This window comes from Macrobrachium nipponense, chromosome 39, assembly GCF_015104395.2.
Source record: "Macrobrachium nipponense isolate FS-2020 chromosome 39, ASM1510439v2, whole genome shotgun sequence".
Taxonomy (NCBI): Eukaryota; Metazoa; Arthropoda; class Malacostraca; order Decapoda; family Palaemonidae; genus Macrobrachium; species Macrobrachium nipponense.
In genome coordinates this window covers 42,919,817-42,942,898 of record NC_061099.1, presented here as the reverse complement: position 1 = coordinate 42,942,898, position 23,082 = coordinate 42,919,817, and the positions used below count along the sequence as shown (strand labels likewise).

At 38.8% G+C, this 23,082-nt stretch overlaps 1 protein-coding gene across 1 annotated transcript; it reads left to right on the top strand.

The window, feature by feature from the left end:
* The first annotated feature begins 3,317 nt into the window (after positions 1-3,317).
* Positions 3,318-17,925, top strand: LOC135210322 (uncharacterized). The gene is made up of 5 exons (XM_064243205.1): positions 3,318-3,685; positions 14,115-14,207; positions 14,812-14,924; positions 15,640-15,861; positions 16,223-17,925. The coding sequence occupies exons 1-5, from the start codon at positions 3,643-3,645 to the stop codon at positions 16,700-16,702; spliced, it is 951 nt and encodes a 316-aa protein (XP_064099275.1). The 5' UTR covers positions 3,318-3,642; the 3' UTR covers positions 16,703-17,925.
* Positions 17,926-23,082: the final 5,157 nt, after the last annotated feature.

Genomic DNA, 23,082 nt, shown 5'->3' with positions numbered 1-23,082 from the left:
TGTCTCTAGTACCATGGAATAGAACCCATCTTTACGATGGGGGTTTTCTCTCCCGAACACCTGGCGTGTACCAACTGACCTCTTTGTTCTCACCAAAAGGAAGTGACTTTCGCAAGTGCCTTGGTCTATTAGACCTGTAACATCCGTACAAACTAATGTACATGCTTGACGACAAGACGAGCGATCTCTTGATTAAAACGCTTACGTCCCCAAATTCCTTCACTCAAGTAAGCTGCCTCTACAGCTCAGCCTGTCTCCAAGCAAGACATGATATGTGAGTTACTAACATTACACACTTGTAAGATATATATATATATATATATATATATATATATATATATATATATATAATATATATATATATATATATATATATATATCACATCACTGTGATTCATATGAATTATTCAAGCGACAAATGTCCTTTAATATCTAATTCGCTCTACCTCAGAATCAATATATTTTCATATATGTAAACCGAAGGGGAATTTTTAAATTAATAATAATTTCGTCCTCTCGTGGGTTCGAACCAACGTCCAGCAGACAGAGAAGAAATCAGGACTTCAGTGATGTTATCTATTTGGCTAACAAGTGGGGTAGAGCAAATTAGATATTGATGGACATTTGTAGCTCGAATAATACATTATATTTATATATATATATTTATATTATTATTAAGGTATATATATATATAATATAATATACTATTTATTTAATATAATTTAATATTATATTATATTATCTATATATTTAAATATATTAATTATTATATATTATATATATGTAAAGGCACTGAGAGTTACAACGTTCAAAAAGTTCCTCACTGGACGAGTGGTTTTCAAGCTCGGCTGCCAATCTGGTGGTCCGAAGTTCGAATCCCGGCTCGACCAACGCAGAATTAGAGGAATTTATTTCTGGTGATAGAAATTCATTTCTCGAATAAGTGTGGTTCGGATCCCACAATAAGCTGTAGGTCCCGTTGCTAGGTGACCAATTGGTTCCTAGCCACGTAAAAATATCTAATCCTTCGGGCCAGCCCTAGGAGAGCTGTTAATCAGCTCAGTGGTCTGGTAAAACTAAGATATACTCAACAACGTTCAAAGGCGCGTCTTCAGGGTAAAAGAGGCAGAACTTGTATTTAAGACGTGGCTACCTTGAAAAGCAGTAAACTGAAATTCGACATTAGACATTTGTGCCGGAGTTGGGGAGAAGTACAGAATAGGAAATTACCTTCATTATTGCAGCATGCTTGCACGGACATCCGCACGCATTACGAAAGATCTCTGACAATATCTCAGATAATACTGCAATCGGCAGCCCTTCGTGAGTAAATCTTTCCTTTAGGTGACTGTAATGATTTCCTGAACCGACAAATACTTAGGGTAAAATGTTTAAAATACAGAATCTGCAACGCCTATTGGCCCTACTAGAAAAATGCTATAGGATCGAACTGTCGAATACTTTAAAAAATAAAGACAAAAAATTCTCACTAGCGCTTCCAAGAGGCAGAAAAATGGAAAGGGCGAAGTAAAAAAAAAAACAAAAAAAAAATAAGTACAAAAAATTTTAACAATAAAAAAGTTATTCAATACAAGCTTGGATCCATGCCCTATTTCGATAGCAAGGTTATGTGACCCGTCCTCCAAATTCTAATAATCAACCGATGTACTTCATTGTACTTATATATATTTGGCCTGTGAATTTACTGCATCAAGAGCCAAATAATTCGTCCAGAATTAATTTGTACCATATGGAATCTCTCCCTACAGAAAGCCTGTTTAATTAAGATTTCTGTATTGTATATGAAGGCAGGGGAGTAAGTGGGTCCTGGGAGTAATATGATACCTGTACGAAGCGGGGGGATGGACAAAAATTTAAATCTCCCCGCCCCCCAATGAGAGAGCTTTCCGATCGTACATTAAATAAAAATGACATTTTCTTCATGTTCATATGAACTTAAATTTAACGAATGAAAGATGTGTGATCACCTATTTTGTTGGGTGGGTACTGCGGTCTCATTCCTCGCTATAGGAAGAAATCGCTGAGAACGAGCTGTTTGTTTAACCAAACGAACTATCTCTACTCATTAATCCTCTTTATTTTTGTTTGCCTTTTCAGTCCGAATGCTTTCTTATCCAGATTTACGTTCTGGCTCCCTGCTATTCTTCTACAGTAGCGCTTCTCCATTCTACGCGTAAGTCTCTGCGTTCCCAGAGATATTCCTCTGGAAGAATATTTAACGACCACTCCTTCAGCTGTCAACTTCCTTTCCCCGAGGTCGTCAACTTCTCTCTCATCTGTTCCAGAATTCGTTTCCTTTGACGAATTGACGACAATTCTTCTCCCCCCCTCCTCTCCCTCCCCTTCCCCCTTCTGAGCGAGGCTAAACTCTTTTTCATTTCTGTTGGGCGGTAAGGAAACAAGGACGAAAGAATCTGCGTTTTCATGGGAGAGATGAAATGCATTTCTAACAAGGCGAGTTCCGTAGTATATAGGAGCGATGAGGGCGCTAAAAAAGAAAAAAAATAAAAATAATAATAATAATAATAATAATCTCGACTATGTCATCGCTCAGAATGTATTTTTCGATTATGTTAAAGTTGGGAAACTAAAGCACAAATCTCAGAGGAAGGCCTATCTCCCGTCGTGGATAAAGCATTCAGAACGTAACTGTCATTCTGTGATTAGCCTAACTTAAAACAACTAATTATAGGATCAGCGACAGAGAGAGAGAGAGAGAGAGAGAGAGAGAGAGAGAGAGAGAGAGAGAGAGAGAGAGAGAGATAGCAGGCAACATAGAACTGAACCACCTCGTTAAGTCCGGTATTTATGAAACGTAATATGCAACGGGGCCGGATTTCTGATTGATCGATTGGTGTATCCAACGACAATACAAAATCAACCGTCTGGGTTCTGAAACCGAGAGGCTAAAATGCTAAAATCGTCTGTAATGCGTCGGAAATACATCGAGCAGCCGTTTTGAGGTTGTCATTATGCCATTCATTAACGCTATGTCTTCATTGTCTGAAAACTTGAAAAGAATATCTTTTAAAAAAAAATCCATTCGTCAAGGAAGAAATGGCTAAACCACCTTCAGAACGAGAGAAAGGAAGTAAAGAGGGTCTTTGCCCCACGATTTTCGCAGCTAAAATGTATCCGTCATGTCAGCTCGTGACTAATTGTTCAAGCGGTCAGGTATCAAAAGTGGAATACTGTAAGGGGGTCGACCCACGAACCAGAGAGGCACTTGTCGCCCGCCCTGTGGCACGTACCACCTGCTCTCGTGGCGCGGCGCGAGTTCTGCGTTTTAAATCGGTCTGTGTCGCATCCCGCTGCTCTTTTGTTCTTTTTTTTTTTACATTGCTTTTTGCATCTTTGGAAAATAAGTATACGCCTTCAGGAAGTAAAAATCTGAACTAGAAACCTTTATGAGACATTTAACTGAACTGCGACTGGAAAACGTTTTCACCGATAAAATTCCGCGAGAACTTTTTTTTTACTAGACTCTGAATACGGAAATAAGACTATTTTTATTTCAGCAGGACCACTGTAGTAGACGCCTAGTGATCAAAATAATTTCCGAAGTAATCAAACAGTAGCGATTTTCTCTCGGATTTTGAGGACCGACAGAACACCACCGCCATGGAAACAAAGATGAAGCGTTCCAGTCGATCAGCGATGAGAGGTAGTATATTCCAAGTTGAAACTATTTGTCTTCTCTCTAACATATATTACTTGTCGATGGTCTTGTGGACATCTTCCCGTCTTCTTCTTTGTCTAGCTTCACTGTGCCTCTGCTGAGGAGCCGTTTCAAAGGCATATCCCACCTACTGCTACTACTACCACCCGAGAAACGAATGGAGGCAGCCTTCGGGACTTTTGGGTGGAAATCAAGGCGATTCTGGCAGGTTTTTTCTGACTTTCAAAAATGGAAAAAAAACGGTTGGGGGCCAAAGGTTAAGGCACTGCCAAAAACTATCCAGAAATGCTGTAAAACTTCGGGGTATCTATAGCGTATTCAGCATCACGAGGTACAAAGAAAAAATCCAATTAACTGGGATGCTATAGCCTCATATTTGTATATACAACATTGATAAAACATATTAGAGTAAATCGTTCACATTCTCTCTCTCTCTCTCTCTCTCTTCCTTGACGAGCTGATATTAAACAAAATAAAAACAGCTCTGAATACCGTTTTACCGGTTCATTTTTTAAATGGCTTGTTAGGGGTAATTATTCTTTACTCCACTAAACGGGAAGCATACATACATACATACATACATACGTATTAACATATAATTATAGCAGCACAATGCAAATTATTGAACACAATCAATTTGACCTGCATGAGGTCAACTGTTGATTGTTAAAGTAACATTCTTTGCAAATGATCAAATCAGTGATCGGAGAAAGAAACTTCTGGTAAACACATCCAGTGAGCAAATAAAGGAAAAGAATGAAAGAGAAGCCAAAGAAAATGGGCGAGAATCCACGCACGTTTACTTGGGGGCGCGTACTAACATTTACGGTCAAACAAAGCGTTAATTCATCAACGAAAATTAAAATAAGTACGCTATTATAAGAAATGATTGTTATGTACTATATAGCATGCACATTATTTTATTATATTTTCATTCTAATAAATAATCCAGAAATTATTTTATTTTATTTTCATTCTAATAAATAATCCAGAAATTATTTTATTTTATTTTTTTTTTTTTTTTATTTTTTTTTCATTCTAAAAAAAAAAAAAGAAATAATCCAGAAATTATCTTATTTTATTTTTATTCTAATAAAATAATCCATAAATAACTTCTCCTAAAATTCCTGTTTCCTTAACTTGACGCGAAACACCTTTTCCAGACCTTTCCAGGCTCTTCCACAGAGCTTTCCTACCCTCTAGCAAGAACAACAATAAAGCACTTCTTAGGCTTACTCCCCGAGTAAGCCAAATGACACAAATACATAAAAGCAAAATGTTGAAGATAATAGATAATTAGGAAGCAGGCATGCTAAAAAATTGTATAAATATAATATAGAATTTAGGCCAAAGGGTAAGTGCTGGGACCTATGAGGTCATTCACAGCTCTGAAACGGAAATTGATTGTGAAAAGGTATTAAAGGCGTAACTGAAGGAAAACCTCCCAGTTGCACGATTAAAAAAAAAAATTGCCAGAAGGTGGAAAGTAAGATGGAAGAAAGAGAATATGAAAGGAGGTACGGTAAAACGAACGAAAAGGGTTGCAGCTTGGGACCCAACCCAAGGGACGCGGCAAAGAACCTTACGTAGGCCTGAGCGGTGCACTGGCGGCACTATTCCCCTTCGGAGTATTTGAGAAATATCAATACTTTTCATGGAATGGAGTTTGTTGCTACGGAGCGATTCTTTTTATATAATTTTTTAATACTACTAACGAGTAGCATTTGCACTATGAAACAACTGTTAGGAGAGGGTGGAAATTACGACGGAAGAACACGATGGGACGCTGCAAAGAACCTATGTAATGCCTACAGCACACCGGGTGAGATGCACTGACGGGCGGTATCCAGCTACGGGGCATTGTACTAGGTCTAGACAAGGAAGGAGGATTATGGATCAAACGCTTGATATGGATCGATGATACGAGAAAAGTGAAAATGTAGGGGACAAACTGACTATGCTTATAAATAAAGCTTATGACAGTTAGTTTAATACGACTTTCAGCATTTCTGCTAAGCCTCGTAAACTACCTCAAAACTTTTTCCCAAATTAACAAATAATTTCTAAACTTGAACCATCTTTAAACATTTCTCAGCGGCTGTTCCTTTGCTTTCAATCGGTGGTTGTAGTCTCATCTCTCGTAACCATCTAAATATCACGCATTTTAGAGCATCCTTCAGTACGAACTTCAGCTTCTATGTTCGCGAATGCTCGTATATTCACAATATTTATTCAGTCTACAAATACCCTGACCCCTTTACCTCTTTCGTTCTCTTTTGTGTTCAGAGCAAGATTTTCTGTCATCTAATTCTCTCTACATTTTAACGATCACCCAAAAAATTCCCTTCTTTTCTGTTGTCTTTTGGATCAAACACCTGTTCCAGCAGAGAGCAATTTTCCTACTTCGGGAACAAACTTTTACCCCTTCCCCTCTTCGAAAGCAACTTATTCCAATATTCGTTTGCCCAACAGAAATTAACGACTAATCGTAACCCAGCAAATTTTACCAGTGATTTACCTTCTGCCACTATTATTTTGTTTGCATGTTTGTATAGTGTTTGGCGTTCCATGGAACCAGTGGTTATTCAGCGACGGGACCAACGACTTCACGTGACTTCCAAACCACGTCGAGAGCAAACTTCTATCACCATTCTGCCCTATTATCACAATTTAAAATTTTCACTACCTTTCTGGTTAACCGTCACTACGGCGTCAATCTTGACGTCTTTTAAACTTGGCATATTAATGTTATTCTTTTTCTGAAATTCTGAATACATTTCCCAAACTTTGACAATTTATCTTTATACCATCGTTTCACAGCATCAATTCAAAAGTCTCATGAAGCGAATATTGTCTCCAAATAATTTGCCAAGACCCTTCCTGAATTCTCAAGACATATATATTAGTATTATTCTCCACTACCAAGTAATCCTAAACACAGCATAAAAGTCTTATGTGTGACTTACTTGAAAGGAAACGGTTTTCTTTGCGTGGTGAATCTGCATTACATCTGGATGATGGCAACTCTGAAGATCCGTTGACTGTTGAGGACTTCAGCATTCAAACACGAGGAAAACACAAAAAAATAGACGCAATTTATGACTTTGTCTTCACATCTCTCGAGCAATTTTGGTCCTAAAAGATGAAAGATAAAACAACATTAATTTCCACAACCATAACTTCAGAGCAACAAACCCTTAAATACGTAAATTACATTTTCTGTGCACAAAATATACAACTGTATTGTACGTACCCCCGATTCAGAAGCCTCATAACATTCAGTTGAGGAAGGGAAAAAACTACATTTGTCGACAGGATGCGTCACTAGGCAAGAAGGCTTAAATATCGGGATACATCCCATTTCGTAATAAACTGTTGAAATGTTTTTGTCCTCCAAAAACAACTTATGTAATTATGATACATTGTAAGAAAAACGCAATAAACTGTTTTGTCCTCCAAAACAACTTTTACAATGCAATTAATTAGAAGGTGGTGATGATAAGAGTTCAAAAAAATGGAGACGAACCGGACTGCCCCCCCAGAAAATGAATGTTCATAGGACATCAGACGAACGTACTTTTACAAGCTTGCGAACTTTTAAAGCCCCAAACTTAAAAGTGCTTGGGGGAGATACACCTAAAAAGTACCCGTTTTCGTGTACACTTTTAGGTTTGTGGAAGCCTTAAATATGCTTGAAATAAACCTTAATAAAAGCCTCGAAAGAGCTTTAAAAAACCATGGTATAAACCTTCAAAAAGCCCATATAGAACCTTAAATAGGCTTTATAAATGCCTCATAATTACCTTTTAACTGCTTTCAACATACATTGTACAATCCTGTACAGAACCTTAAATAGGCTTTATAAATGCCTCATAATTACCTTTTAACTGTTTATACAAACGTTGTAAGGATATTAAACAATCCTTATAGAGGCCCTGAAAATGTGTTTACAAGGTTTACATGAACCTTGTAATAGCGTTGAATAATAATTTTCAAGACCATAAAATGAAAGTTCATATACCTTACAATAAATAACTCAGGAGAATGAAAGTTTTAATCTTGCTTATCATTTATTTTGCACTGACATGTTCCAGTGAGGACTAACACTGTACAAGTAAATAGTCAAATAATGTGGCCTCTGTTTTGTATATAAATAACCTACAAATGCACACGATTGATTCTTAACTCAGTAACAACAACCTCATTCCATTAAAAAGTATATATAAAGTATGTATGTACATACAATACATACACATAAAAAAATAGTCTGTACCATAAACTGAAGATTGCAACCACTTTGAATGATAAAAACGAAAGATGAAAGATTCAAATATATCACATCCCACCAAGCGCATGAACCATTTGTTTTGGTTTTATTTCTATATTTCTTTTGGTAACAGATATATGCATGTACAAACACTGAAAATATACATGAAATAAACCTTACAAATATGCTAATATGTAGATACATACATACATACTACATACATACATACATATATATATATAATATATATATATATATATATATATATATATATATATATATATATATATATATATATATATGTATATATATAATACATACATATATATATATATATATAATATATATATATATATATATATATATATCTATATATATATATATATATATATATATCTATTGTATATATATATACATATATATATATATATATATATATATATATATCTATATCTATATATATATATATACATATATAATATATCACATATATCTATACACATATATATATACACATATATATATATACATATATATATACATATATATATATACATATATATATATATATATATATATATATATATATATATATATATATATATATATATATATGTATATGGAATCTGATCACGAAAGTTAGGAACGTGATAAATCCATAAATAAAGATTAATGCCACGAAGGAAAATAAACGAAGGAGGAACTGCAAGATCTTTCGACGTTAAACGTCCTTTACTGCTCAGTAAAGGACGTTTAACGTCGAAAGGTCTCGCAGATCCTCCTTCGTTTATTTTTCCTTCGTGGCATATATCTTTATTTATATATATAAACAATTTGGGCGCACACACTTCCATCTCCCTTCCTCTGCGGAGTCATTGATTTCTTCCTCATAATTTTCACTGAAGCGGTAATAGCTGCCAAAAACTGACTGTGGTACAGTTCCACCTTTTCAACCAGATACCATGACACAATTCAGCCATGCCTCAACCTCCACAAACAATTCAAGTCGCACCTGAAAAAGAGTGATATATATGTAGGTTTTTCCCTCTCTCACATTAGGTATTGTATGTATTACTGTAGCCTACAGTGTTTTTTAACTGATTTTGCAAATTTTTAATCAAGGTAATTGCACCTTATTAGTAACAACTAATTAACAAAAAATAATATACATGAATATACCAGTACAATATAGGGTAGGGCTATGAAATTTCTCAAGATATAATTAAATTAACGTTCTGGTAAACTCACTACTCATCCATTATACTGTAATAAGATAATGAACTTGCAGACCCTGAGAAAAATATGAAGCTATACCTCATTCATTTTATCCTGAACCGTGCAAAAGGGAATAGCCCAGGTGAGTTTGTAAGCCAAACGCTGATTTGCTGCTACCGTCCAATTACAGGTCTGAATTATTTATTTATTTTTTTCATTGGTTTTACAAAAACAGTGCTTTATCATATTTCATAAAAATGTAAAGGTGATATTATCACAGCATTGAAACCTACAATGAGTTTTTAAAAAAATTATTTGGGACTAGGACCAATCCCCTTCTCAATATTTACCATGAATATCTGTTCCTCAAACACTAATTGCACTAACATCACCCATTACTTTTCTTTCAATGCTAGAGGTCCTCCAACAAGGAAAGGGTAACTCTAGGGAATACTTCACGCCTTATTTTCTGTTTTCCATAAAAAAAAAAAACTTTGGGGTAATTCTTACTTTTAGAGCCACATGAGCTTATAAAATAGTAGATGTCTAGAATTAAGGAGAATAGTGTACAGAATGCGTAGATAAGAGTCAGTAAGGGATGAAATGTCTAATAATGAAAATAATGATGTTTAAAGTGGAGGTTAGGTTAAGCAATATAGGTTAGGCTAGTACACAAAATTTAGTGTCCAAATAATGCTTTACAGACACAGAGGTTAGGTTAAGCATTATAGGTTAGGTTAGTGTAGAGAGAGAGAGAAAAAACAACATTTTTTATACAAGGCTAACCTATAATGCTTAACCTAACCTCTGGTCAATTAAGCATTACTTGGACTGGAGGCAACTTAAAACAAAATTATTTTTGCTATTTGAAATTTCCTCACTTAATGACTAGCCTAGTATCTATGCATTCTATGTACTATTGGTAAGGGTTAAGAATGCGGGATCCACTGACCATTAATGTAAATAAATACAACCTAACCTAATATTACTTAATCTAATCAACATAGCCCATGTTATCATTAAAATGCTGATTTATTGTAAATTTACGAAGGTTAAGTTAAATAAGCCAAATACTACAGACCATAGTTCTACATAAAGAAATTTAAGAGGATTCCACATTCTTTACCCTTAACGTTTAGGTATTCTCCTTAACTCAGTGGTGCAAATTAAAGATTTTGAGGTGTCTTCTGGAAATTCACAATTTCAGAATTATGTCATTTAAAAAGACAGCTTTCTGATGTTATTTTACATATTGTTTAAAGAAATTCAAGTGATGCAGACCCTCCAGCACCTCAATTTTCAATTGGAAGTTGAAAATTGTCCTCCGGTACCAGAGCTTCCAATTTCTGGCACTGTCTTAACTTTAGGAGTCTACTTTTTTATAAGCTTGCACAGCCTTAATACCTAGCTAGAGTAAGAATCACCAAGTTACCGACCTTTTATTTGTTTATCTATGCAAAAAAAAAAAAAAAAAAAAAAAATGGAAAAAAAAACCTTGGTCAGTAAAATAGGAAGTAACCCTTTATTCTATAACCACCCAAAAAGCTTGAGGGCCTTATGGGAATCGGAGGTTTTGGGTGCACTAGCCTAACCTAACCTCTGCGTCAATACAAGCATTACCTAGCATGGGGGGTTTGCCCCCATACCCCCTACCCCCTTTAAAGGTGGGGCTTCTCCCTCACATCCCTTGACTTAGCTAATTACTTAGCCGGGGACGGCCGTAGGACGCCATAAATTAGGTACCTAGGTACTAGCCTAGTACTAGCTAGTACTAGTCCTATAGTATAGGTTTACTTATAATTTTTGGCTGAGACCTTGTCACCTTGTGCAGCCTATATTCTCGCCAATTTTAGTCCAGCCTAAAGGTTTGCTCACATTAAAATCCTTCCAACAAAAGCAACTCTTCCTAGAGTCGTTGGTATTTAAATTCCTCAAAGAAAGTGCAGAATTATTCCCTATGTAGACTAACGTTACTTTTCTCTCATATTGCTACCTATAGGGATATACTATAAAATGATAGTGAAAGATAATTGCATAAGCTGCTATCACTTACCTATGGGCCCTGGCTTTCTCAAGTCGTCGTAGGGGTTTCTATATCAGCTGTCATGCACTTGCATGTAAATTTAATTCAGCCACTTTGTCAAACAAATTCAGTTCGTGCAGCCCGCCAATTTGTTTACGCTGCTGCAGAGACATCTGGTGGCGGCATAATTGGTGACCATTTCCCACTGTTCAAATTTCTCGATCACAGATAATTGCTGTATCATTTTGGGCTTATATAAACATATTTCAGTACTCTATATGCTGTCGTTTGCTCACCAAATGAGGGGACGAATGTTTAAAACAAAACAATAATAAAGGAAGTCTTTTTAAGAAAATGGGATAAACCTTTAATTTCCCTCTAAAGGTGAAAATGAGGTTTGTCCATGTTTTTGTACATAACAATATTACGATTTTTGTGTATCACTATATTTCTGCATGTGACAGGTCTAAAATCAATGAGAAAACGCATAATTTACTGTATATCAAGTTACATTATCATTGACGTCCTAAGTATGTGAAAAAAACGTTTGTTTGAAGTTTGTGAAACACTCACCTAAAAAGTACCTTCATGAGCCTGAAATGAACAGCGTATTTGAAGCTCACGAACGTTCGCTTCCGGGGGGGTGGTTACGAAATGGGCAGATCCCGTATGACATAAACCTGTTAAAGTAATTAATTTAATCCTCTTTCCCGACGCTGCTCTATTACTAAACAAGAGCTTAAACATTGAAGTAAGACATTTAGTAAGTTATTACTTCGGTCACGTTACCCTCTGAGTTATTCGTTTTCATGAGTAAGGGGAGAGTCAAATTTCTCCGTCATTTGGGTTACACGCATAGAATTATGGACTGACATTTTTTCTGAAAGCCATGCATCGTAAGGAACGGTTTCTGCATAACATTTCATTTCGAGATTCTCCAGCAAAATCTTTTTTGCAGTAGGCCTACTCTCAGAAGGCTTTTTTTTTTTTTTTTTTTTCTTTTTTTTTTTTTTTTTTTTTTAGCATAACAATCTTCCCTGACATTTACCATCATTTCTGTCTTCGTGTAACCCTCCCGTTGCGTGAACATTTAATTCCATTCCCTGCCGTCACTATACATATTATCCTTCTGCCCGTCTTTTGCCTGCATTTGCATTTTTCTTCTGATCTCTCTTTCCCATCACGCTTTTCTGAACCACAGGCGTCCACAACACATTCAACAATCACTTGCATGTTTCTGGGACGAAGTACATTTTCATGTTGCTATTCATTTAAAATAAAATTACAATATTGTATCCATGGATTCTTACAGAGGAAGGAATACTTCATTTGGTAATAATAATAATAATAATAATATAATAATAATAATAATAATAATAATAATAATAATAATAATAATAATAAAATAATATAGTATAATAATAAATAATAATAATAATTTTTGGTACGTATGCCAATAAGTAGCCCACTGCCATGCTGAAAACCTTTTAAGTAGCCTACGGCAATGTCTTCCATATAGAGTAATGTTAACCGACACATAAGCAATAACAAGGCTTAACCACTCTATACCCATTGGTAACTCGGTCTTCATACCCTTGAAATAAACGTTCATGAACAGAATGCTTAATTAGTTTTGTAATACCACAAATTGCCATGTCACCAGAACATTTTCACCAATCACAGAAAGCGTCACTAGATGGCAGTAACTTTGGGCGCAGCATAGGCTACTGATATTCAGGCCCCAATAATAATCCCCGAAAGCAAAACAACACAAATAGCTGTACCTTCCAATCCTGCACAACTTAAAACAGTCCTGGGAAGAGATGATATACATCAAGTGGTAAACAGAACTGGAAAATCTTTATGACATCAGGGTTAATCTTTCTGTCTCGACTGCTACCGTTGCTTCTTCTTCCTTGATTATGGTAAAGGAGACGGGCCGGCCGTCGGCCGCAAGATATAATTTATTATTATAATTTTTTGTGCTAAACAATATAAGAAAAGCGTCTGTGTAATTCAGTAAAGGCAAGATAATCTGAGAAATTTACCGAGAATGAGAAGTCTCCCGACATTTGTTTATGTTTTTACGTACACATTCCCTAGGTTTATGGTACTAAACATGGCGGAAGCTCTGCGGTACGGAATGTTCACCACCAGAACCTCGGGGATGAACGTAAAAACAGGGGAAAAAAGACGGTAAAATTTTAATTAACTCGGCAACTTACTCAAATCATCTTACATGTACCGGTATATATACTCTTTTTCATATTGTGCAACCAAAGAATTATATTAATGAACTCCCGACATATGCCCTGCACGAATCACCTCTACCTCTCTAACTTGGTTTCCTTAGGCTCTTTAAGACTTTTGCTCAAACACAAATCTTTATTGCTCCAGCCATTCTGTGGCAACCTCTCCTCTTATCCTAGCACCATCACCACATAACAATTTGTCTTCTGCACCATTGGTCTTCAGCACCCTCAACATTGCTTCCATCTTGATACCAAAAGCTTTTTCACAGTCCACATAAGCCACTTACAGCTTTATCCCTCAAATTTTCAATCTCATTTTTTCCCTTTAGTCTTTAGAGTACCGCACACACTCACTGTTACGTAATTTTCTCCTGCCACACTCACCCTAATGCATACAATCATTTAACACATTTTTACTCTTACCATAGTGTCTTCCTGACACTTCCTTAATTGTAGCTACGCATTTCTCCCACACACACACACACACACACACACACAGAGAGAGAGAGAGAGAGAGAGAGAGAGAGAGAGCATCTGAAGTAGGCCTATAACAGAAATTAAATAATACTGCCATTTATTATTGCTTCAAGGAAAAACAGAAGAATAAAAGAAAAAAGGAAGAACAAAATAAGCAACAAATTCGTCTTTTCTTTCCAGCAGGGGGCACCCACAGCAGGAGAAGCAGTAGCAGGAACAAGGAAGTGAACTGTCTGACTTCGACAACGTCGACAGTCGAAGCAGCTGCAATAGGTATGGGTGAACCTCTTCAGTTTTTGCTGCTCGTAGTACGCGTAGTGATGAGTGCCGAGTTCTAAAAGGAGGGAAATATGTCGATGACAGAAACGGAAGTCACGCAGAACTATCTATCCATCTGGCTTTTCTCAATGATCTTGTATTTGAGATCGGTGTTAGCCAATTGTAGTAACCAAGTCTCAAAACATTTGTCGGGATTTTGTTACACCCTCTATTTAAATTTTCAAATTACAATTGTTTCCTCTGATCAGTTTATCTAATCTGTGCAAACTAAATGCATGAAAAATTAATAGTTTAAGGTTTCATGTTTATATCCAAAATATCATATAAATTTTGTACTTTATATACAATCCTGTTGGAGTGACAGTCCAGTGATGTAGTAGGCCTACATTCTAAGTACCAGTCCGGTCATTAGCTATCTGGCTATGGTTTCACATAATTAAAATTGTGTTGCTAGACAGTCCTTCTAACCTGAATAATTATCCAATAACACCTCTTTCTATTCCACAATGTATAATTTTCTTATCTGGCGTCGTCTGTTGTTCACAGTCATTTCTTTTGAGTGAAGTTCTTTGAAGAATAACTGCATTATCCTTCGCAGGAACTTCGAAGAACGCCCTGAGAGAGAGATCGCGGGTAGAGAGCCTCCGAAGAGCGTACCTCGAACTGCAAGCGGCCATTCCGTCAGTTCCGCCGAACACGAAATTATCGAAAGTAAGGGCTTCCTCGTTTCTCTGCGGTTGTGTGGAAGAAGAAGCACCCGGGGAGAATTTCTTTCCAATTTGGACGATGATAAACTTTTTTAAAATCTGCTAATTAAGGTTAAATGATTTAAGAATAGGTTTGAAATGGTAGGGAGAAAGCACTAGGGAAAAAAATTTTTAATGGAGAATTAAGAAGAAAGTCAATTGATAATTGCGGCAACATTTTGAATCCGTGAATGGGGAAACAGGACATCAAATTTTGAAAATTTGTATCTGCAAAAGAAACTGAGATTAATGAGAAGTAATTAAAGAAAGAGACTAAAAACTAATTCGTAAAGAAAGCACACTGGCCGAGATATGTATTCTCTCAATCTAAGGCAAAATCTTCAATAATAAAATAGCTGCAGTCTGTTACAAAAGTACCCCGTACTACTATGAATAACCTGTCAAAATCAACTGGTTCACATAGGCCTAAACCATAAAACAGAAATCATAACATTTTGACAGCAACGCTGGCAAGCATTTAAGTAGGATGTTTTTAATTTAAAAATTGTAAACGTTGTAGATTGTATATAGAAAAAGTCATCTTCACAACAGGAATTGAAAAACCTATTTAAAAGAGTAAAACATTATCCGTTATTTTGATCCTCAAAGCCAAATCGTATAAAAGATCTGAGGTAGGCCTACTTTGGCAGAATCACTTTGAAACTCCTCTACTCCAACAGCTAGACGTCCTGATGCTGGCCACGACCTACATATCACACCTGACGCAGCTCCTACAGGAGGATGACGACGCCCGAAAGTCCCACGACGACAACAACAACGACACGAGTTGCGCCGAAGACGCGGCAGGTGGCGGGGGAGGAGCCAACAGGGAACAGAGTTGTGCAATGCAAGACGTCAGCCCCCAGAAAATGCAACAGAAGGGGCTCCTCCATCCAGTTAAGGTAGAGGGACACAAAACTTAACGTACAATGAGAGAGAGAGAGAGAGAGTACCCGATGATGTGGCTAGGGGTAATAGGTACCATCTTTATGAAGTCATTTTTTATATTACTATTATTATGATAGTACACATTTTTAAAGGATCTTATAGCACTCACGTCCGTTATTCTCTATTTTCCTCCCAACTACGGTCCACAATAATCGACCGACAGTCATTTACTTATTTCACTGATTATGTCATTATAATCCTGGCAAGAATGCGGACCTTTTTGAAGTAAGACAATTACTCTAAAAGAATTCTGATTGATTCTGATGGCTGGACAACTGAAACTATTCTCTACGATATGCACATTTTACTTTACAGAAATGGCCTATGAGAGCCCGTTTGTACGCTGATGTGGGAGCTGCCGAGGCAGGACACTTGCTGATCGAGCCAGTGAGAGTGCAGACACATAGTCCCTTCCCTTCCAGAACAGATCGCATGCTCTCCCCTTACCAGACAACTTCATTGCACGCTGGCAGCCATCTTCAGCCTCGAATGTCAACCAGCTTCCACCATCCTCATCCGACAGTCCACGTGCAGTGCAAACCACATCCGAGCTTAGTTCCTTTCACCTCATGCGGCTCCTCTTATGATGCATCCACAAACCACTTGGATGAGTTCACCTCTAGACCACAAGACACTCTCGGGGGAAGCCTCTCTCGCGCGCTCACTTCCATCATGGACGTTGGAACCAAGCTGAGTGTTTCCAGAGAAATGGCGGCCAGCAGTGTATTCCGGCTGCGAATTTTCCTGGGTATGCAAATACCTGGCATCCGGATATGGGTTGGGACTCCTACTTGACATACAATGATCTCAATGCCTGCCAAGCCCAGTGTCACGTGTCGCAATCCATGAATGGGTTCAGTGGCTGCTGGACGGCTTGGAATGCCTAACACTCTCGCCTTGATAAGGGTATTATTTCTTAGTCGTAATAGGCTCTAAAAAGAAAGGTTTAGATAAAACTGGCTTTCAAAGACAGTACGCATTAACATTTTAGCTACTTGCACTAACTCACTATATACAATTTTGCTCTAGTTTTGTCCTTGTCTATGAAAATTATTAATGGTTGTACAGTATATACCAGACTTATGTGTCTAGACATAAGTTTCCGCTGGAGTAGAGATACGTGCGTATTAGTTCTTAGCCAGTCCTACTTTTCCTTTTAGAAAGGCAAGTAGAAATATGCAGAATAATCAAATTTACAATAGAATTACAGGATAACAGCAGTCCGTTACAGTTAGTATGACAGTTATAAATAACTGGTGCAGAAGGCCCAGTCGGAAACCATGGGGTAATCAATCTAAATGCTTGTTGGAATTTGGAACCTTAGCATCTTTATTTTATTTACAGTAATGTTTAAACTCATTTTCGAGTCACTCCTAAATTATTCAGATAATTCAGCGCAAAACTACACATAGAAACAAAAAACTTAATTCAATCATTCTAACATTAGAAACTAAAAGCATTTTTAGAGTAAAATGGTATGCTTCAAGAAGGCGTCGAAAGAAACATTAAAATAAAACAAACACGCTTCTGACTTCACATATAAATTCACTATGTAGATAATAATAATAAAAGTACCTCGCGTAGATTGGAGAATAGCTCCGAGGACTTCGTTAACTAGTTAATGAATTTAAGTCCTTATCGTGAGGAACAAAGTTACCGTCGTAGTACTATAGTGCCACTATAAGGAGTGTATACAGGGAAAGAATCATAACCCTCCGAAATAAAACTCGTGTAAAGAGAGAGAGATAGAGATAGATCCCTCTGGTTCTTATGTTAACGGAAAACACCTGTCAGCTAATAATAATTAGAATTAGCATCATCATAACCAGTAAACATTAATGTGAAATATCTATTTCAATCATTTCTGAATCGCACGTGTAGCGTTTAATACTACGTACTTTGCATTGAAGATATTGTATCTCTGTTTCTTTAAAATAAACTCTAGTGCGATTATTTGTTTTCCTCTATAATTCAGGCAAGTTTATTAAACTGGTTATATATAAGATTGTGCACGTAAGGATAAAAACTGAACGCTCCCAATTAACGGCACTGTAAACAGTGATAAGTGTTTTGTTGCAAGGGCAACTTTTCACTGCCGAATTTAACAAGTAACAAACGAGGTGTTCGTGATTCACGACTATAAACTCCCAGGAAATTATTATCGTGAAGCATTAAAACACTGAGAAATAAAATATCAGCAGTACTCTATGAACTAAACGAAAACATCGTGCATAATGAAAGTATATAATCCCAACTTACTAGCATAGGTGTTCTTCAGCCAAAGAATGTATATCAGACGTACACCCGGACATTGCAACTAAAACTGTGTAGCGCAGGAAACTGTTCAATTAACCTTAAAACTGCAGTGCCCAGAAACATAATAGAGTTTTGAAAGTTGACCCACTGTATGTACATTCTAGCGAACTACTGAATAAGTAGATTCGAACTCGGTACTTTCAGCATATCGCTTTTCAGCGATTTTGAAAAGAAAAAAAAAAATGATTGTTTTGGAAATATGGAAACAATTATTATGGGCCTCCTCCCCACCCACACACACAAATGCTTCCAAATGGCTAAAATTCGGCAATATCCAAAATTTTCTCCAGATATTAACGGGGTTGGAGGAGGGAGAGCATACAGCTGCTCTCGCACTCTCCTTGATACCCTATGAATTGTATATTTAGAATTGTAATTGAACAAATGTCATATGACTTATTTGCATAATACGTGCGGACACGGGATCACGTGAAAGTGACTAGGCAATATATAGCTCAGCCACCGATGTAATACTAAGTGCGTTCCGCTCAACAGGTTTCTAGAGAGAGAGAGAGAGAGAGAGAGAGAGAGAGAGAGAGAGAGAGAGAGAGAGAGAGAGAGAGAGAGAGAGAGAGAGAGAGAGAAATCAGCTCGTACCTCTGATCATACTACTGGCTAACTTGGAATCCGAGTAGGTCTAAGGTACTACATTTCGTTGCAGCAACATCAGTCAAGGATTAATAATAATCGAATCATATCATAGCATAATATGAATGGAAATCTTTTTAAATTCAAAGTAAGAATAATCTATACTATTAAGAATATAATTATGGTAAACAAAGAAAATATAGAACAAGAAACGTGACTGGTGTGTTGGCTATTATAAAATCAATTATACGTAAAAAATATCACCGTCCCATAATCCTTCTGACACATTATTAGTACCACTCATAGAAGCTGCTTTTGGGCAAGGGCTTGTTTAGGAAAAACAACTGTTTGATTGAAAAAAACCGACCATCAGCCAGAGAAGACAATGAAAACAGAGCCCTAAACCCCCCACCCCCCCCCCCTTTTTTTTTTATTAAGCTGACCTTATGCAAGCACAGGCTCTTACTTATAGAGCAGCCCCCGTAAAATCAAAACCCCTGGCTTCGTATCGAGTTTGCAAGAAGAAGAAGATGCGGCAGCAGACGACAGAGCGTTGTTTTGAAATGTTGACAGGACCATATCAAGAGTGTATGTTTGTTAGAATGGATGAAAATGTAACAGATTAATTTGGAAAGAGAAATTAGAATGGTACCCCGTGATTTCTAGGTTTGCCGAAAAGAAATGAGGACGACCACTTTGTTCACTGCAGGATTCCAGGAAACCAACTAGGATCTTGACATTTTCGTCCTCGTCAAAGTAGTAAGTCCTTTACTCCATGTAGGTAGGTACTACCTATACTAGGAGTAGGTAGAATATTTGGGTAGATCTAGGAAGTAACTACCTACCTAGGTACTCCGCGTATGGTATTTTCCTTGGAAATGTCTTTTCTATAGTTTTATGGTTGCTTGGGCGTGTTAAGAATTTATTTTGTAATGCTCGACACAGGTTAGGGTAATCTAAGAGCTTCATTTAAAAAGGTAGGGGACCCGTTGAGAAAGCGGCGTTCTGGGTGGGATTGATCTCCGGGATACTAGGGTTATTCGCTCATGTGCTATTTTGTCATTCTACTAGCTAGGCAGGAGACCCCAAGGGAAGGCAGGAGCTAGGGTCTGTCTTCTTCCACAGAAGGATAATTCTAGACAATTTACACAGACTGCAAGGAATGGTCCCGTAAATACGAAAGCCACTGGGGATTGGGGTGTCAAATGTATTTTGCCATGTTTAGTACTGGGCCCTGTGGGTTGTCATTTTTCCTAACTTAGGCCTGAGGTCTTGATGTAAATAACCCACCTCAAGCTACCCCTCATTCTGCTACCTGCCCCGAAAGGTAAAGTCTATAAGTGCATTCTGACTGGGTGGGCGGGACTCCTACCCTTCCGTTGGTAGCTAACTACCCTAATCACCTTGTTCAAAGTTAAACAACTGGTTCCAGCATCACTGAAGGCATTTCCACACACAAAAACCTCAGGTTTGTACCTAGTATGTTATGAAAAATACAAATTACTTTTAAAAATTTGTCATATCGTAATGTTCTGTATATTTGAATAGTAATGCAGATTTTAAACTCTTGTGAGATGTCTACCCCTGCTGACTGATGTAAATTGGAGAAATTCTTGTAAGACTTAAATAGCTCGGTGGATCTGTAATATGCAAAGAATAGTGGCTAAGGATTAATTTCCCTACTTCAAAGTACAAGGCTTTGCGGATCAAGTAAAGATAGGCACTCCCAACTCGCGCAAGTGAAGATGGGTACCCCCGGATTTAACCAAGTAAATATAAGCACTCCCAGTTGTTCCGACACGGCATACAAACCTTCGGTCCTTTTACAATAGGAAGGTACTAGCGGCAGCTGGATAGGTCGTAAGCTTTCGAACAAGGGGTTCGGTAGTTAACTGCTTGTCCGGCAGGCGCGCGCGCGCGACTGGGAGGTAAACAAATCACTTTTGCTTTCGGCCTGCTGGCGTGTGGACGTGTATCATCGCTCTCTGCCGCTTCATCGTCGTTTGCTTCGCATGATTGTGTTTTTCTTTTTCTATGTATCTAGTGAAACTGAATTGTAAGTACAATCATTTCATTGAATTCAATTGTGAATTAAAGGATCTTGGCTTCACAACGCCCTCCGATACCCGAGTGCCGGGGGGACTGAAGGGCGTAATTGCGGGAATTCATTTTCCCAGATGATCCTCGTATTGTGTATAGCTCGGTGCCGAGGGCGGGAGCGCTCGCTCCGAGCGTATATTGGGTTGGAAATGTGTAGATGAAAATCGTAAGTAAGTGCTCTTTTCATTTATATTTTTTGACCTGTATGCCCGTTGCCGAACGAATGCGCTCGGCACGGAAACTTATTCAGTATGAAAGTGGAATCGCAAGTACAGTATTCTTTTTCATTTCATATATTATTTTTTATTGTAGCAATACTCATTTTGGATCAGTTTCCGAGCTTACCCGGAGATTGATCCTTCCCCTTTTTATTTTGAATGAAGTGAAATCGCAAGTGCAGTTCTTTTTCATTTTCATTTTTTTTTATTGAGATTGCATTGTTGACTGGGATCAATGTTCCGCTATTCACGGGAATTGATCCTTCCCTTTTTGTTTTTATTTGTATGAAGTGAAATCGCAAGCGCAGTAGGCTGTTTTCATTTTCATATATTTGTGATTGCATCAATTCATTATGGATCAAGGTTTCCAGAACCTTGATCCATAAAGGTAAGGAATGAAACCTTTCACCCTTGCGCTCGGTACCGAGGGCGCAAATGCGCTCGATCCGAGCCCTTATTCATTGTGAAGTGATCGTTTTGCCAAGATGCATTTTCATTTTGTTCCTTATTATTGATTGCATCAATATTATTTGGTTCAAGTTCCGCTCAGTCAGGGAATTGATCCTTATGCCTTGTATTCGTGCCGATGGCACGATTGCTCTAGGGCTCTTATTTTGTTGTGCGTACATGGGTACTGTGCGGGGGTGGGGAACGAGACCCCCCCCGCTCAGTTCCCTCCCACAGATGGCTCTTCCCCTTGGGGGGGGGGGTGGGGGGGGGGGGGGGGGAGGTTATCGGCGTTCTTCTCCTCACCCGATCCGTCGAGCGCGGGGGAGGGCGCTCGGTGCCCGATGTACAATTGTATTAGGGTCTTCCACTCGTTCGGGAGGGATCAAACCCCCGCACGAGGGGATTTCCCCACAATTAATCGCTACTACTATTATTTCCGCAGGTGCTACTGCCACGAGCGTGGACCTTGGTGAGGTATGGGAGTCCTTCCAATTGCAGAGCGTGCTGGTGTCCAGGGGCTGCGGTTCTATGTCTGGGCCTACTGCGGTCACCCATGGAGTGGTGACCACGCAACCAGGTGACGACGTCCCTCCTCACCTAGTGAACTCGCCTCACGTGGTAACAGTCTTGCCTACAGCCGCTGTGAAGTGCCGTTCGCCGTACCGAGAGGGGGCGTGCCCGCCGCCGCTCGTGGTTGCCGCGCTGCAGCGACCACACTTCCGCTGCCCTAGAACTCGCCCCTGGACCTGCCGCCGGTACCAGGATGTTGCTGGCTGCTGCTCCACTTCCTGTGTTTCCGGTGCTGCCTGCCGTACCTGCCGATTCTGGGATGCAGTTGCTGCGCTGGCTGTCCTGCCGTTGCTGCGCTGGCTGCTCCTGCCGTTGCTGCGCTGGCTGTCCCTACCGATGATGTGCTGGCCGTGCCTGCTGTTCCTGAGATGCCCATACCTGCTGATGTCGTCCCTGTTTCGGGGTGGTGGTACTACCCCAGACTTTGGTCTGTCTGTACAGGTGCGTCCGGGCCCTGTGGCTTCGGCTACAGCAGCCCCGGCTCCGCCCTGGATAGCAGATCTTACGTCTGTCCTGAGGAAGCTGACGAAGAAGAGGAGGAAGGTGTCGTGGTCGTCGTCTTCATCTTCTTCATCGTCGTCGGCCGCCGCCTCTTCCCCTTCGACTTCTAAGGCTTTACAGCCGAGGAAGAAGAAGGTCGCCTCCTCCCTCCTAAGAAGCTTCCTCGGGAGCTTCTCGGGACCCGTCTCACCTCGGTGGGACGGGGAGGGTTCCTTCCGCTGGTCCTCCTGCTCCTTCGGGAGCGGGGGCCCGTCTCTTCTTCCGCAAGGAAGAAGACTACGGGGACCAGAGGGGTACCGGCTAACACCGGTACTTCCTCGCCTGGTGTCAGTGGTGCTGCCACTGCATCAGGGTCCGTCTCGGCCTCTCGTTGCGCGGAGGTACCGAGTGTACGGTCGCCTACCAGCGACCGTGCAGCCAGGAACCAGACCT

Coding starts and splice junctions, on each gene's coding strand:
- LOC135210322 (XM_064243205.1), top strand. CDS start 3,643: ATGGAAACAAAGATGAAGCGTTCCAGTCGATCAGCGATGAGAG. Junction 14,208..14,811: donor AGTCGAAGCAGCTGCAATAG/GTATGGGTGAAC, acceptor TATCCTTCGCAG/GAACTTCGAAGAACGCCCTG. Junction 15,862..16,222: donor GGCTCCTCCATCCAGTTAAG/GTAGAGGGACAC, acceptor TTTACTTTACAG/AAATGGCCTATGAGAGCCCG.